Source organism: Lotus japonicus, chromosome 1 (assembly GCF_012489685.1).
Source record: "Lotus japonicus ecotype B-129 chromosome 1, LjGifu_v1.2".
In the NCBI taxonomy this organism is placed as follows: domain Eukaryota; kingdom Viridiplantae; phylum Streptophyta; class Magnoliopsida; order Fabales; family Fabaceae; genus Lotus; species Lotus japonicus.
The window spans coordinates 32,417,475-32,432,602 of NC_080041.1; the positions used below are offsets into that span (position 1 = coordinate 32,417,475).

Consider the following 15,128-nt stretch of genomic DNA (forward strand, 5'->3'; position numbering starts at 1 on the left):
ATAATAATTTGTTTAGCTACTTCTCAGTGTGTTCTCGAGGAATCTAATGACAAGATTTTAATTAGCCAAAATCTCATTAAACCTCTAAATGAAAAATTACTCATAAAAATTTTTTTAACCTCTCGTGCCTCCTCTTACCACCTATAAGTGCAATAAAGAGCCAAAATATTTTTACTCTCTCCACTAGTTTAAGAACGCAGGAAAGAAATTAGCAATTCCTTCTTCGGATAAAACATTCTCCTCTGCTTAAGATGCCAAGTAATTTCTCTCAACCAATGCCTTAAGAATTTTGAATTCTCAATGACAAACCATATCATTATTCCAATTTTCCAAGTCATCTCTTCTAAGAATAAAAAGGATATGTAAAAGGATATCTGATCAACCATAGTATAATTTTCTTTTTAATTCTTGTTTAGGCTCAGAGAGGTCAAAGTCGGTGCTTATAACATGTATGTTTGCTCACTTGTTTAGAATTATAGTATCAATATATAAACTTTTCTTCTTTCCCCAAAAGAATCCAGTATGATTAAAAGTAGAACCAAAAAGTGATGCTTCAAGCGATAAGGCACACCAGGTGTTTTGGGCTAGAGGTACAGCGGCCCATTATCCTTCCACTGTTAAGAGCTTGAGGTCTTCGCTGCTCTGTGAAGCCAACCTAACGCAGTGCCCTCAAATCTAGGAGCCAATGGACCCGAGCCTTCGCCCAAGCCTCATGACTCAACTCTCAACTTGGAGCGGGCAGGCCAGCGTGGTGTAACCACCAACCCAACCTTGCGTAACCAATGTCGTGTTCCATCACCTTGGTGCCCCCACTTGGGTCACAAGTTGGCGCCACCCAACTCGCCATGCTATCATGCATGTTGGGAGCTTTATAAACATTGATTTATGTTGTGTTATTAGCAATGTGGGACTTGTAAATGCTAATAAATGTGGTGGAGTCAAATTAGTGTTGTATGAGTTGCCATATGGCTTTGGGTCACTTGACATGCCGCACTCAGCACACCCCATGCCATGATATCAAGTTGTTTCTCTTAACCTCATCTCCACTATAACAAAGACGATGGGTCTTATATTGACTTTATAACAACAGAATGATGTGAAAAAGGGGTGAAATGTCACACGAAATTTCTCTAATGAACTTCATTCTTTTTACATAAAAATTGTCGACCGCTACTACTTTATCAGAGAAATAATCTGATAATAATTTGTTTAGCTACTTCTCATTGTGTTATAGAGGAAATTAGTGACAAGATTTTAATTAGTCATAATCTCATTAAACCTCTAAATGAAATAATTCTTCATAGCAATTTTTTTAACCTCTTGTGCCTCCTCTTACCACCTATAAGTGCAATAAAGAGCAAAAATATGTTTGCTCTCTCCACTAGTTTAAGAACGCGGGATTGAAATTAGAAATTCCTTCTTCGGATAAAACGTTCTCCTCTTCTTAAGATGCCAAGTAATTTCTCTCAACCAATGTGTAAGACCTGGATTTTCAGAACAAGTTAATTTCCGACTCACGCGTAGAATCAGTGTAAGCGTGACAGGAGTTTGTTGTTTGAGAAAGAGTAATGAAGAAGAAAGTTTAGGAATTGCTTGAGGAGTGTTGCGTAGTTGCTTTCGGAGTTAGTGCGAGTTGTCTGCACCCCTGCCTTATGGCGAGCGTGTCCAGAATAGGCTAATTTCGCTTTAGAGCAACGTTTTAAGTGAGATTTCGAATCCTTGGAAAATTTAAAGATTCTCTTTATTTTTCCTTCGGCCAGCATTTCATTTCGGAACCCTGGACTGTACGCACGATAGTATTCACTTTTCGGAAGTCCGACGACGCTAATTTCTTTGCTTCGAAACCCTAGATTCGAGCGTTGGATGAAGACTTTATCTATTCGGGACTTCTAACGAAGTTTCCATACGCGTTGCCAGATTTGTTTCGACGTTTCCAATCTTTTTCCAGTACAAAGTTTTGTCGTCTGACCATCACAGCAAAAAGTAGTTTTTCGGGACAGATTAACTTACACCGCTTTTGGGATTTTAGATATCGTTTTTCCCAAATCATAGATATTTGTTTTGAGTTCTGGAATTCTGACGCCAGAATCTCTCTTAGAATTCATCGGTGAACGTGCTGCAAAAATCGGAATCGCGAAATTTTCATTTTTCCCGCGATTTCGCCTGCCTATAAATAGCTCAAAAATCAAAATATCTTGCCATTTTCTTTCTTCAAGGCCGCGAGCTTCAAGGGGAGGGGAGGAGAAAAGATTTTCGCGAAAACTCGACCGATCTTTGTGCAGTTCGTCCCTACTTCGAGGTACTGAGGTAACTAGCATGATTCTTACCTCTGATTACTGTTTCTACTGCGTTTCTGAAGTCGTTTCTATGCTCACAGTTTTGAGTTTTTTGTAAAACTGTCTGTTTTCTCTGATTTCTTGCTTGGGTTATTTTCCCTACGTTCCCAAGAGTCTAAAACCTCTGTCAGTAATCGCCGATTGCGATCGAGTTGTCCAGGATCTGAAAAACTGTCTCAAAACCCTTTTAGTCGCACATTTCGAAAATTTATTGTCGAAAATTCGTAATCTGACTTCGTGCCTTTAGGATTTGTTGTCACGGATGTTGTTAGGATCATTGCTGTCAAATTTGTTTTCCGAACTGATAACTTTGAGGTTTTGAGCTTTTATTTTGGACCAAAACGCCCCTGAACGGCCGTATTTTGATCCGATTGTCCGAAAATTGTTCCGACAGTTTCTTTGCCTTAGTTTTACCCTAAAACTACCTTGTAAACAGATTTGATCGAAGAAAAAGAGCCGGAGCTCTTTTTCCTTAATGGCCGAGAGCTATTCCTTAGGGGGGGTTTCGTTTTCGAAAACTTGTCTTTTCGTACCCGATTGTCGTATTCTGAAGCTTTAATGCTTTGTATATCGTTTATGTGTTGTATTGCGATCGAACTAATCGATTTTGTTTGGATTATGCTTTGTTTTCTCCGAGGTTCAGTTGAAGGAACTTTAGGAGCTTCAAAGCATTTGAATGAAGGAACCTTTGATTGCGAGGCTGGAGCAGCTCGAGGTTAGGGCAACTTACATATTAGCTATGATTGCATGATAGGCGTCGATCAATTCGACTTATGCTTTATCTGATGTTGATTATGATGATGAGTTGATGTTATGATGCTTTTCCATAACTTGTGATATTGTTGGATTGTGCGTTTTGACGCGATTTCGGAGTGGAGATTCATTGATCTGGTGATCTTTGATATTTCGGGTTGGATGAACAACCCTAGGCAAGTTCAAATGTGGGGTTTGAGACTTAGCCATTCGTTGGGATTCGTTTGAATACTTAGACTTTCCCCGGAAAACTTCTTTTGGCGGGTTTTTGGAAACTTAGAAGGATTAGAATTTCGAAAACTAGAGACTTTGGGAGACTTAGACTTTGAGAAATAAACCCATAACCTGACTAATCCAATTCGAAACGTTTTTACTAAACGAATAATTATAGGGAACCTAAAGGAGAAAATTATTGCGAAAGACGGGGAAAAGTCGACTTTTGTTGTGGGTTTGGAGAGTTATTGGAGTTGGGGCAAGCCACTAAGGTGAGCTATGGTGATGATTGAAAGTCACCGAGTACTCTAGTACTCTTGGGAGTGTTGTTCGAGTCGTGTTGTATTGACCGGCACAGACTCTGGGCTTTGTTTGTGGGTCTTGTGGTGGAAGTTGTGTTGTATTGACCGACACTAACTCCGAGTCGTGTTGTATTGACCGACACTGACTCTGGCTTTGATTTTGGGTTTTGTTATTGGAGTTGTGTTGTATTGACCGACACTAACTCCGAGTTGTGTTGTATTGACCGACACTAACTCTTGGGTTGTTGAGATTGGGTTGTGAGCTAAACACTTATGTGGTGAGGACGATTCGATGTTTGGCTAACCATATTGCATCAATCGGGTGAATAACGGGAATGGTTCACCTGTGCATCTCATGGTGAATAACGGGAATGGTTCACCACTTATGTGGTGAGGACGATTCGATGTTTGGCTAACCATATTGCATCAATCGGGTGAATAACGGGAATGGTTCACCTGTGCATCTCATGGTGAATAACGGGAATGGTTCACCAATGCATTAATGATGAATAACGGGAATGGTTCATCATACGGTGAATAACGGGAATGGTTCACCAAGGATGAATAACGGGAATGGTTCATCCATAGTGAAGAACGGGAATGCTTCACTTGTGGCGAACGGGAACGCGTCACAATCCGGATCATATTGTGCATTTCACGCATACATTCATTCTGACTGGAATCGTGTGCTGTTTGATTTATTGAAGCATTGTTAGAGCCAATAACATGCTAGGATTGCTTATATATATATATCAACATATATTTATACCCCATATCACATGTTGAGTGTATATCTACTTATTTCCGTGAGTTGACCCTAGCGCCTTGGCTTTGGTTGTATGTTTGGGTTTGGGCGGTCGGCCTGCTGCCAGATGTCGACGGTGGATTGGGTTTCGACGGTCTCTCCCTCGGGGGAGATCAGGTTTGATTTGGTGGATCGACATGCCCCCACCGCTTGGGTGATCGATGTTTTGGGTCATCGAGCGACGTACCGGGGAAGGGTCATGGAGGACCGGACTGACGAGCGTGGACATCTGACGAAAGGAGTTCTACGACGCATGGAGCTGAGCTTCAACTTGCCAACTTCCATTCACTGTGGACTTGGTACTGGGAGGGTAGGTTTAGGCATGCGTCATGTTTTGTGTAGAGCTCTGATTCGTTTTGCTTTTGGGGCAGGGTAGGTTTTTGACGCATGACTTTTTGTGTGGTTCTCTTACTGAGGGATCACAGTGAGTCAGTCGGACCATAGGGGTCTTTGTTTAGGCCATTTTGAGGCCGACTTTCTCCTAGCGGGTTGTAATTATAAACTTTCTTACTCACAATTCTGGGTCTGTATATATTTGCCTACGGGCACACTACTTTGGAGTCACTGCGATTGCGCGTGACATGGGAGTGCAACTGAGGCTGTACAAGTGTATATATTTGTATGTTGGTTAGTTAGTGTTGGGTTATGTCTTTATTTGCTATCGCTTCATTTAAAAGGAATCAATCGGAAAAAAAAAATTACCTGTTTTCCGCGTGAAGTTTATTTTTGGTTACTAAAGTAACACCTGGAAATCGGGGTGTTACACAATGCTTCAACAATTTTGAAATCTCAATGAAAAAACATATCCTTATTCCAATTTTCCAAGTGATCTCTTCTAAGAATAAAAAGGATATGTAAAAGGATATCTGATCAAGCATATTATAATTTTCTTTTTAATTCTTGTTTAGGCTCAGAGAGATCAAAGTCAGTGCTTATAACATTTATGTTTGCTCACTTGTTTAGAATTATAGTATCAATATATAAACAATTCTTTTTTCCCCAAAACAATCCAGTATCATTAAAAATAGAACCAAAAAGTGATGATTCAAGCGACAAGGCACACCAGGTGTTTTGGGCTAGAGGTAAAGCGGCCCGTTATCCTTCCACTGTTAAGAGCTTGAGGTCTTCGCTGCTCTGTAAAGCCAGCCTAACGCAGTGCCCTCAAATCTAGGAGCCAATGGACCCGAGCCTTCGCCCAAGCCTCATGACTCAACTCTCAACTTGGAGCGGGCAGGCCAGTGTAAGACCCTAACCTTGCTTATGTATTTCTTAAGTGATTTATTGAATAAAAGTGAAATTTCTAGTGAAGTTTGATTTATTCGCTAAACTGTCCGTGACCTTGTGTGAATTTTTGAGAGGTCTTAAAGACCTAATCTTGAAAACCTTCCTTCATGAGAGTTGTAGCTCTCTGAGTTAGCGAAATTCTCTCATTGGTTTCAGGTCATTCCGACCTCTGTAACCCGAGATAGCCTTGTTTTAGTGACAGAAGATCAGGCTGTTTTGTACTAGCAATTTTGTTAGAAGAAAGTCCTTAAGTCCGAATTTGTTTCTTTAAAAATCAAGAGAAGGAGTTTGCCTTGATTTATTTTAGCCTCTTATTCAGTAGTTAGGAGAGTATTTAGTTGGACTTGGGCCAAGTTATGAAGGGAGAAGAGAAAAGGAAAAACCTAGCCCATGATGCATGCTAGTCAAATTTCATGAGGAAGGAAGAAGGGAAGACTTGTTTGACTTGGTTGTGCTGAATTGGTGATGATGATTTGGGAGTTATGTCTCTTAGTTAAGTGCTGATCAGTTTTGGGACAAGGGAATTATAGGCAAATGATGAGCCATTAATGCCTTGTCTCATTTCAAATTGAAAGAAAAGGTGGTGAATGCCTTGGAGTGCATATAGGCCGCGGGTTTGGGGGCTTTAGGGGAAGAATTTTTCAGCCTTTGAGAGACAAAAGGAGCTGAGTGAGAAACCCAAACACAAACCCTCATTTTCTCATCACACATTCAGCAAAAGAAAGAAAGAAAGAGAGAGTGAGAGAGAAAGAGAGAGAGGCTGTGAGAAGAAGAAGAAGAAGAAGAAGAAGAAGAAGAAGAAGAAGAAGAAGAAGAAGAAGAAGGAGAAGAAGAAGAGGACGTGGAGGAGCAAGAGTGAGGGAGAGATTCGAGCAAGGAGAAGGTGCATCAAGGAGAGGACTTCCTCATTCATCTTTTCATCATCCTTCTATCATCCTTTCACACCCAAAAGCCAAGGTAAGGGGTGGATCTAGTGGGTAGAGTCTAGGTTTCTATATGATGAAGGTTTTCTTTGATTTGCATGCCTAAGATATGAATTTGGTTTGGTTGATGAAGTATGAGGGTTGAGGGTAGAAAGCATGCTTAAGGTATTCAATATGTGCAGCCATGAGATTGATCAAAGCTTGATGCCATGCTACTTGCCATAGTTGCCAAAACTTGACTATGTTGCTATGTTTGTGCCTAGAACGAATTCTGTATTGGATTGTATGCTTAGGGCCGATTTTGATGATGAAAAGCATGATCTATTGCTGCTGTAAAATGGCCTAGAGGATGGCCAAATGTTTTCAAAAAATAAAGAGAGAACCCTAGAGCAATGGTGCTCTCGGCTAGGCCAAAACCTTGGGTTTTGGTGTATTTTTCTTTAGCTTTTCAACGTATTGATTGTTGCTGATTGTTCCTGGAATTTTTACCATATTTGTGAAGCTTGTGTGATGCCATGATCAGTAGGTTAATGCTTGCCAAATGACCCTAGGTTTTATGTATGAAAACCATGATTTTATGCTAGATTTGTCTAGATTATCACATGATTTAACAAGCAATTTGTAACATGATCTTTGCTGGATTTTTGGAGAGTATATGCTTATGTTTTTTGGCTGGACATTGACTTGTGAAGTTGAGATGGAAGGAAGGAAGTGTTTTAGAAAACCTTGGACCCTTTAGGGTTCAGCCGAGCCACTTTGCGGTTGTTGGCAAGTTTTCTTCCTTCCGATTCATGCACAAGTTTATGTGATAGCTTGATTGGTTAAGTTACCATGATCTAAGTGTTGATAAGCATGAGAACATGTGTAAGTGCCTTAGTATAGCTTATAATTGCTTATTTTGGATATTGCCAAAAGGTCGCTCATCTAGCTGTAATTCCTTTTGGTGCTGTGATTTTTACTGTCATTCGAGTTGTATAAGTTTTGTGAAAATGTTAAGACTCTAGGTTGACTCAATAGAGCCTTTAACAAAGAGAAATGAGAACTTAATCGCTTGCAAGTAAAATGTGAATAATTGGACATAGGTCTAGTGAAGACTATGGGCCATGAGAACGTTGGTACCGTTAGAGACAAACGGTTACTTGCACGTGATTGAGGGTGTTTTGTGGGTTGTACGGTGTGTCCCCACGTGATTGGTTGACTGCGGTCACCTTGTGATTCTGTGGACGGACGGTGTGTCTGGCGACGGTGTGTCCCCCCACATGAATGAGGGCGGACGGTGTGTCCCCTTGAGAATTGTTCATCTGCGGATGATCGTGATTATGGCCATTGGTGTTGAGGTGGTTGTGTGAATGGTGAGGTCGCTAGCCTAACTGAACTTAGGTGACTGACTGAGATATAATATAAAGTTTATGCCTATTATACCTTGTTATTTATGAGTATTGCCTGGATATGTGAATGTTATATATGAGAACATGAGATCTGACCCTGTTGTTTGTTTATGTGTTATTCTGGGGGGGCCCAGATGATGAAGACCAAGAGTACAGTGGTCTCTGGACGATAGACCTACCTGACCAGCATAAGGACAACGCCTGGCAGACCGACTCTGCCAAGGCACGTCGCATCTACGTCGGCAGCGTTACGATCATCGGACGTGACCGGCATGGGAACGTCGTCGAGACTCAGAGCATGGAGTGGGGCAAGGTCAAGAGGCCCTTTGTACCTTGTCGCTTCTTACATCCCGGAGACGAGGGTTCGTGCTCGAACTCTCCGTAGAGGATTGCAGGAGGGGAGGTTTCTTCACGGGTGCTCGGGGCACCAGATTGGTGGGCACGCCTTGGCGACTTTCCAGCTCCGCCTCTCGAGTCCCTTCCAGTTCCTGCTGAGCCTATGGATGTCTTTGCTCCACGGTATGTTGCAGCAGCTGATGCACCTAGGGATGCCGAGACGGAGGGGCGTGGAGATGCACCGAAGGTCAGGGCTCCTGTGAAGAAGCGCCAGAGACAGTGCGGTTGGCTCGACGAGTGACTGATATTACCATGCTGGGGGTTGAGTGTTCGTGGTGTTGATCTATCTTTATCGGTTTTGTTTTTCCGGTTTTTGATGTATCGTTGATATAGGGCTTTAGCCCAAGGATTCATTTATGTATTTGATTATGGTTCCTTTTATTTACGAGTTATTTTATTCAGAAATACATGTCCTATTTATTCCGCAGATTTATATCGTAAAGTTTTCAAGAGTTTCGTAATAATCGAATCTTTGTCATTAAATCAAGATTAATATTGGAACGGCGAAAATTCTTTACGAAAATGGTGATGTTTGGTTTACTGTGTGACACTCGAGAAATCGGGGCGTTACATTGTGGTATCAGAGCTCCGGTTGAGAAACCAGAGCACTACGGGTTTTGGGCTTACGAGTTTCCGAACTCGTTGTGTTTTGATAAAGATGTTTTCAAAGCTTCGCGGTGAGATTGGGTAGACTTGTGTGCTAAGATGTTTGCTTGGTCAGATTGTCTGAAATTAGTATCATTGCTGTGATACTTGAGATTACTGAAGGGTGTGTGAAAAAGTTAGGATTGCTAACTGCTGATTTACCATTCGATTTGGTGGTGACGACCCTTGCCGCCGATCGATTAGTTACGCGCACGGCATGCTAGCAATGTCCGTTGATTTATGAGGATCGAAGGTTCTTTGCGAACCTCGTATGTTTAGGGCTTAAAGAGCTCGATGTGATTCTGGGAATGGACTGGTTGGCACAGTATCACGTTCTGTTGGATTGTGCTAATAAGGTCGTAGTCTTTCCGGATTCTGGCATTACGGATTACTTGAATTCGTACAACTTGGGAAAGGGTTCACCAGCATTCGTGAACTCTATCGTAGCTGAGGCGAAGAACGACGACGACGTACGCAACATTTTGGTGGTGCAAGATTTTGTGGATGTGTTTCCAGAGGATGTGCCTGGATTACCGCTAGTAAGAGAAACAGAGTTCTCTATCGATATTATGCCCGGTACAGGACCAATATCAATGGCGCCTTATCGGATGGCACCAGCAGAGTTGGCGGAGTTAGCAAAACAGTTGGAGGATCTCTCTTCCAAGGGATTTATCCGACCCAGTGTGTCGCCATGGGGAGCACCGGTGTTGTTGGTGAAGAAGAAGGACGGAAGGTCCAGATTATGTGTGGATTACCGACAACTCAACAAGGTGACAGTGAAGAATCGTTATCCGATGCCTCGGATAGATGATTTGATGGATCAACTTCGGGGTGCTACCGTGTTCTCGAAGATAGATCTGAAGTCAGGTTATCACCAGATCTGTGTCAAGGAGGCTGACATACAGAAGACCGCATTCAGAACTCGATATGGGCATTATGAGTACCTCGTGATGCCGTTTGGAGTTACAAATGCACCCGCAGTGTTTATGGACTACATGAACAGAGTGTTCAGGCCATTCCTGGACAAGTTCGTGGTGGTGTTCATTGACGATATTCTGATTTACTCAAAAAGTAAATAAGAACACGAAGAGCATTTGCGTCAAGTGCTAGGAGTATTGCGGGAGAAGGAGCTATATGCTAATGGCTCGAAGTGTGAATTCTGGATGGAAGAGGTGAAGTTCCTAGGTCACGTCATATCAAGTCAGGGTGTGGCTGTTGACCCTAACAAGATTAAATCGATCATGTCATGGGAACAACCTAAGACAGCAAGCGACATCAGGAGTTTTGTTGGGCTTGCTGGCTACTACAGACGCTTCGTGAAGGATTATGCAAAGTTGACTTCACCGTTGACTCAGTTGACAAAGAAAAATCAACCTTTTGCATGGACGGAGAAATGTGAAGAGAGTTTTCAGGAAATGAAGAAGAGACTGACTACTGCACCGATACTAGCCTTACCCAAGGAAGGAGAACCATATGACGTTTATTGTGACGCTTCACATAATGGGTTGGGTTGTGTAATGATGCAGGAGAAGAAAGTGATTGCTTACGCTTTGCGACAACTGAAGATTCATGAGAAGAACTATCCTACGCATGATTTGGAGTTGGCTGCTATAGTGTATGCTCTCAAGATTTGGAGGCATTACCTGTATGGCAGTACGTTCACGATCTATAGTGATCACAAGAGTCTGAAGTATTTGTTTGATCAGAAGGATCTAAACATGAGGCAACGAAGGTGGATGGAATTCCTGCAGGATTACGAGTTTGACCTACAGTATCATCCGGGGAAAACTAATGTGGTAGCTGACGCTCTTAGTCGAAAGGCTATACATGTATCCTCGTTGATGGTCAAGGAGTTAGAACTGCTGGAGGCGTTTCGAGATCTGAGTTTGGATGTGAAGATAGCTTCAGGGAAGCTTAGTTTCGGGATGGTGACGGTGTCGAGTGGGCTCTTGGATGAGATCAAATCGAAGCAAGAGACCGATGAAGGGTTACTCGAGTGGCGCAAACTAGTTACTCAAGGGAAGGCACCAGAGTTCGCTATCGGAAACGATAACATACTGCGTTGTAAGGGGCGAGTTTGTGTACCCAATGACACAGCTATGAGGAGGTTGATCTTGGATGAAGGTCACAAGAGCAGGTTGAGCATTCATCCGGGAATGAACAAGATGTATCAAGACCTGAAACTTCATTTCTGGTGGCCTGGGATGAAGAAACAAGTAGCCGAGTATGTGTCAAAATTCTTGACTTGTCAGAAGGCTAAGGTGGAACATCAGAAGCCAGCAGGAAAACTACAGTCGTTGGATGTTCCGGAGTGGAAATGGGATAGCATCTCTATGGACTTCGTGACGGCGTTACCCCTAACACGAAGAAGATTTGATGCAATTTGGGTAGTGGTTGATCGATTGACGAAGACCGCTCACTTCGTGCCGATCAATCTGAACTACAAGGTGGAGAGACTAGCAGAAATCTACATTGCAGAGATTGTTCGTCTGCATGGGGTACCATCTAGCATTGTGTCGGACAGAGACCCGAGGTTTACCTCACGTTTCTGGGGAGCTTTGCAACAAGCTTTGGGAACCAAGCTGAGATTGAGTTTCGCTTATCACCCACAGACGGATGGGCAAACCGAAAGGACTATTCAATCCTTGGAGGATTTGCTAAGAGCTTGTGTGCTCGATCATAAAGGGAGCTGGGATGAGTTGTTGCCGCTGATTGAGTTCACCTACAATAACAGCTTTCATGCGAGCATCGGGATGGCACCTTATGAAGCTTTGTATGGTCGGAGGTGTCGTACGCCTTTGTGCTGGCATCAAGATAGGGAGAACTTAGTGATTGGACCCGAGCTGGTTCAGCAAACCACTGAAGAAGTAAAGCGAATTCAAGAAAAGATGAGGATCTCGCAGAGTCGTCAGAAGAGTTACGCTGACAATCGAAGGAAAAAGCTGGAATTTCAAGCTGGAGATCATGTCTTCTTACGGGTTACCCCGATGACAGGTGTCGGAAGGGCGATCAAGTCTAAGAAGCTTACTCCAAAGTTCATTGGACCGTACCAGATAACAGAACGAGTTGGGCCAGTGGCATATAGGATTGCGTTGTCGCCTTTCCTATCCAATATTCATGACGTACTTCATGTGTCACAGTTGCGGAAGTACATGGCTGATGATTCTCATGTTCTTGAACCTGACGACATTCAGCTAAAGGATGATCTAACGATGGTGATGTCACCCATCAAGATTGTCGACAAGAGTACTAAACGTTTAAGGAACAAGGAGGTGTCCTTGGTGAAGGTCGTTTGGAATCAAGCGACAGGCGATGCTACATGGGAACTTGAGAGTAAGATGCGGGAGTCACATCCCGATTTGTTTGTAAACCCTTAAGTTTCGAGGGCGAAACTATTTTTAAGGGGGGTGGTATTGTAAGACCCTAACCTTGCTTATGTATTGCTTAAGTGATTTATTGAATAAAAGTGAAATTTCTAGTGAAGTTTGATTTATTTGCTAAACTGTCCGTGACCTTGTGTGAATTTTTGAGAGGTCTTAAAGACCTAATCTTGAAAAGCTTCCTTCATGAGAGTTGTATCTCTCTGAGTTAGCTAAATTCTCTCGTTGGTTTCACGTCATTCCGACCTCTGTAGCCCGAGATAGCCTTGTTTTAGTGACAGAAGGTCAGGCTGTTTTGTACTAGCAATTTTGTTAGAAGAAAGTCCTTAAGTCCGAATTTGTTTCTTTAAAAATCAAGAGAAGGAGTTTGCCTTGATTTCTTTGAGCCTCTTATTCAGTAGTTAGGAGAGTATTTAGTTGGACTTGGGCCAAGTTATGAAGGGAGAAGAGAAAAGGAAAAACCTAGCCCATGATGCATGCTAGTCGAATTTCATGAGGAAGGAAGAAGGGAAGACTTGTTTGACTTGGTTGTGCTGAATTGGTGGTGTTGATTTGGGAGTTATGTCTCTTAGTTAAGTGCTGATCAGTTTTGGGACAAGGGAATTATAGGCAAATGATGAGCCATTAATGCCTTGTCTCATTTCAAATTGAAAGAAAAGGTGGTGAATGCCTTGGAGTGCATATAGGCCGCGGGTTTGGGGGCTTTAGGGGAAGAATTTTTCAGCCTTTGAGAGACAAAAGGAGCTGAGTGAGAAACCCAAACACAAACCCTCATTTTCTCATCACACATTCAGCAAAAGAAAGAAAGAAAGAGAGAGTGAGAGAGAAAGAGAGAGAGGTCGTGAGAAGAAGAAGAAGAAGAAGAAGAAGAAGAAGAAGAAGAAGAAGAAGAAGAAGAAGAAGAAGAAGAAGAAGAAGAAGAAGAAGAAGAAGAAGAAGAAGAAGAAGAAGAAGAAGAAGAAGAAGAAGAAGAAGAAGAAGAAGAAGAAGAAGAAGAAGAAGAAGAAGAAGAAGAAGAAGAAGAAGAAGAAGAAGAAGAAGAAGAAGAAGAAGAAGAAGAAGAAGAAGAAGAAGAAGAAGAAGAAGAAGAAGAAGAAGAAGAAGAAGAAGAAGAAGAAGAAGAAGAAGAAGAAGAAGAAGAAGAAGAAGAAGAAGAAGAAGAAGAAGAAGAAGAAGAAGAAGAAGAAGAAGAAGAAGAAGAAGAAGAAGAAGAAGAAGAAGAAGAAGAAGAAGAAGAAGAAGAAGAAGAAGAAGAAGAAGAAGAAGAAGAAGAAGAAGAAGAAGAAGAAGAAGAAGAAGAAGAAGAAGAAGAAGAAGAAGAAGAAGAAGAAGAAGAAGAAGAAGAAGAAGAAGAAGAAGAAGAAGAAGAAGAAGAAGAAGAGGACGTGGAGGAGCAAGAGTGAGGGAGAGATTCGAGCAAGGAGAAGGTGCAGCAAGGAGAGGACTTCCTCATTCATCTTTTCATCATCCTTCTATCATCCTTTCACACCCAAAAGCCAAGGTAAGGGGTGGATCTAGTGGGTAGAGTCTAGGTTTCTATATGATGAAGGTTTTCTTTGATTTGCATGCCTAAGATCTGAATTTGGTTTGGTTGATGAAGTATGAGGGTTGAGGGTAGAAAGCATGCTTAAGGTATTCAATATGTGCAGCCATGAGATTGATAAAAGCTTGATGCCATGCTACTTGCCATAGTTGCCAAAACATGACTATGTTGCTATGTTTGTGCCTAGAACGAATTCTGTATTGGATTGTATGCTTAGGGCCTATTTTGATGATGAAAAGCATGATCTATTGCTGCTGTACAATGGCCTAGGGGATGGCCAAATGTTTTTCAAAAAAAAAAAGAGAGAACCCTAGAGCAATGGTGCTCTCGGCTAGGCCAAAACCTTGGGTTTTGGTGGATTTTTCTTTAGCTTTTCAACGTATTGATTGTTGCTGATTGTTCCTGGAATTTTTACCATATTTGTGAAGCTTGTGTGATGCCATGATCAGTAGGTTAATGCTTGCCAAATGACCCTAGGTTTTATGTATGAAAACCATGATTTTATGCTAGATTTGTCTAGATTATCACATGATTTAACAAGCAATTTGTAACATGATCTTTGCTGGATTTTTGGAGAGTATATGCTTATGTTTGTTGGCTGGACATTGACTTGTGAAGTTGAGATGGAAGGAAGGAAGTGTTTTAGAAAACCTTGGACCCTTTAGGGTTCAGCCGAGCCACTTTGCGGTTGTTGGCAAGTTTTCTTCCTTCCGATTCATGCACAAGTTTATGTGATAGCTTGATTGGTTAAGTTACCATGATCTAAGTGTTGATATGCATGAGAACATGTGTAAGTGCCTTAGTATAGCTTATAATTGCTTATTTTGGATATTGCCAAAAGGTCGCTCATCTAGCTGTAATTCCTTTTGGTGCTGTGATTTTTACTGTCATTCGAGTTGTATAAGTTTTGTGAAAATGTTAAGACTCTAGGTTGACTCAATAGAGCCTTTAACAAAGAGAAATGAGAACTTAATCGCTTGCAAGTAAAATGTGAATAATTGGACATAGTTCTAGTAAAGACTATGGGCCATGAGAACGATGGTACCGTTAGAGACAAACGGTTACTTGCACGTGATTGAGAGTGTTTTGTGGGTTGTACGGTGTGTCCCCACGTGATTGGTTGACTGCGGTCACCTTGTGATTCTGTGGACGGACGGTGT

General features: G+C 42.0%; 1 protein-coding gene across 1 annotated transcript; it reads left to right on the top strand.

The window, feature by feature from the left end:
* Positions 1-6,483: 6,483 nt before the first annotated feature.
* Positions 6,484-13,828, top strand: LOC130733089 (uncharacterized; the record flags this gene model as incomplete). The annotated part of the gene is made up of 3 exons (XM_057585165.1): positions 6,484-6,534; positions 6,750-6,756; positions 13,272-13,828. Coding segments are annotated over 3 exons (615 nt in total), but the record flags the coding sequence as incomplete, so codon positions are not given.
* Positions 13,829-15,128: the final 1,300 nt, after the last annotated feature.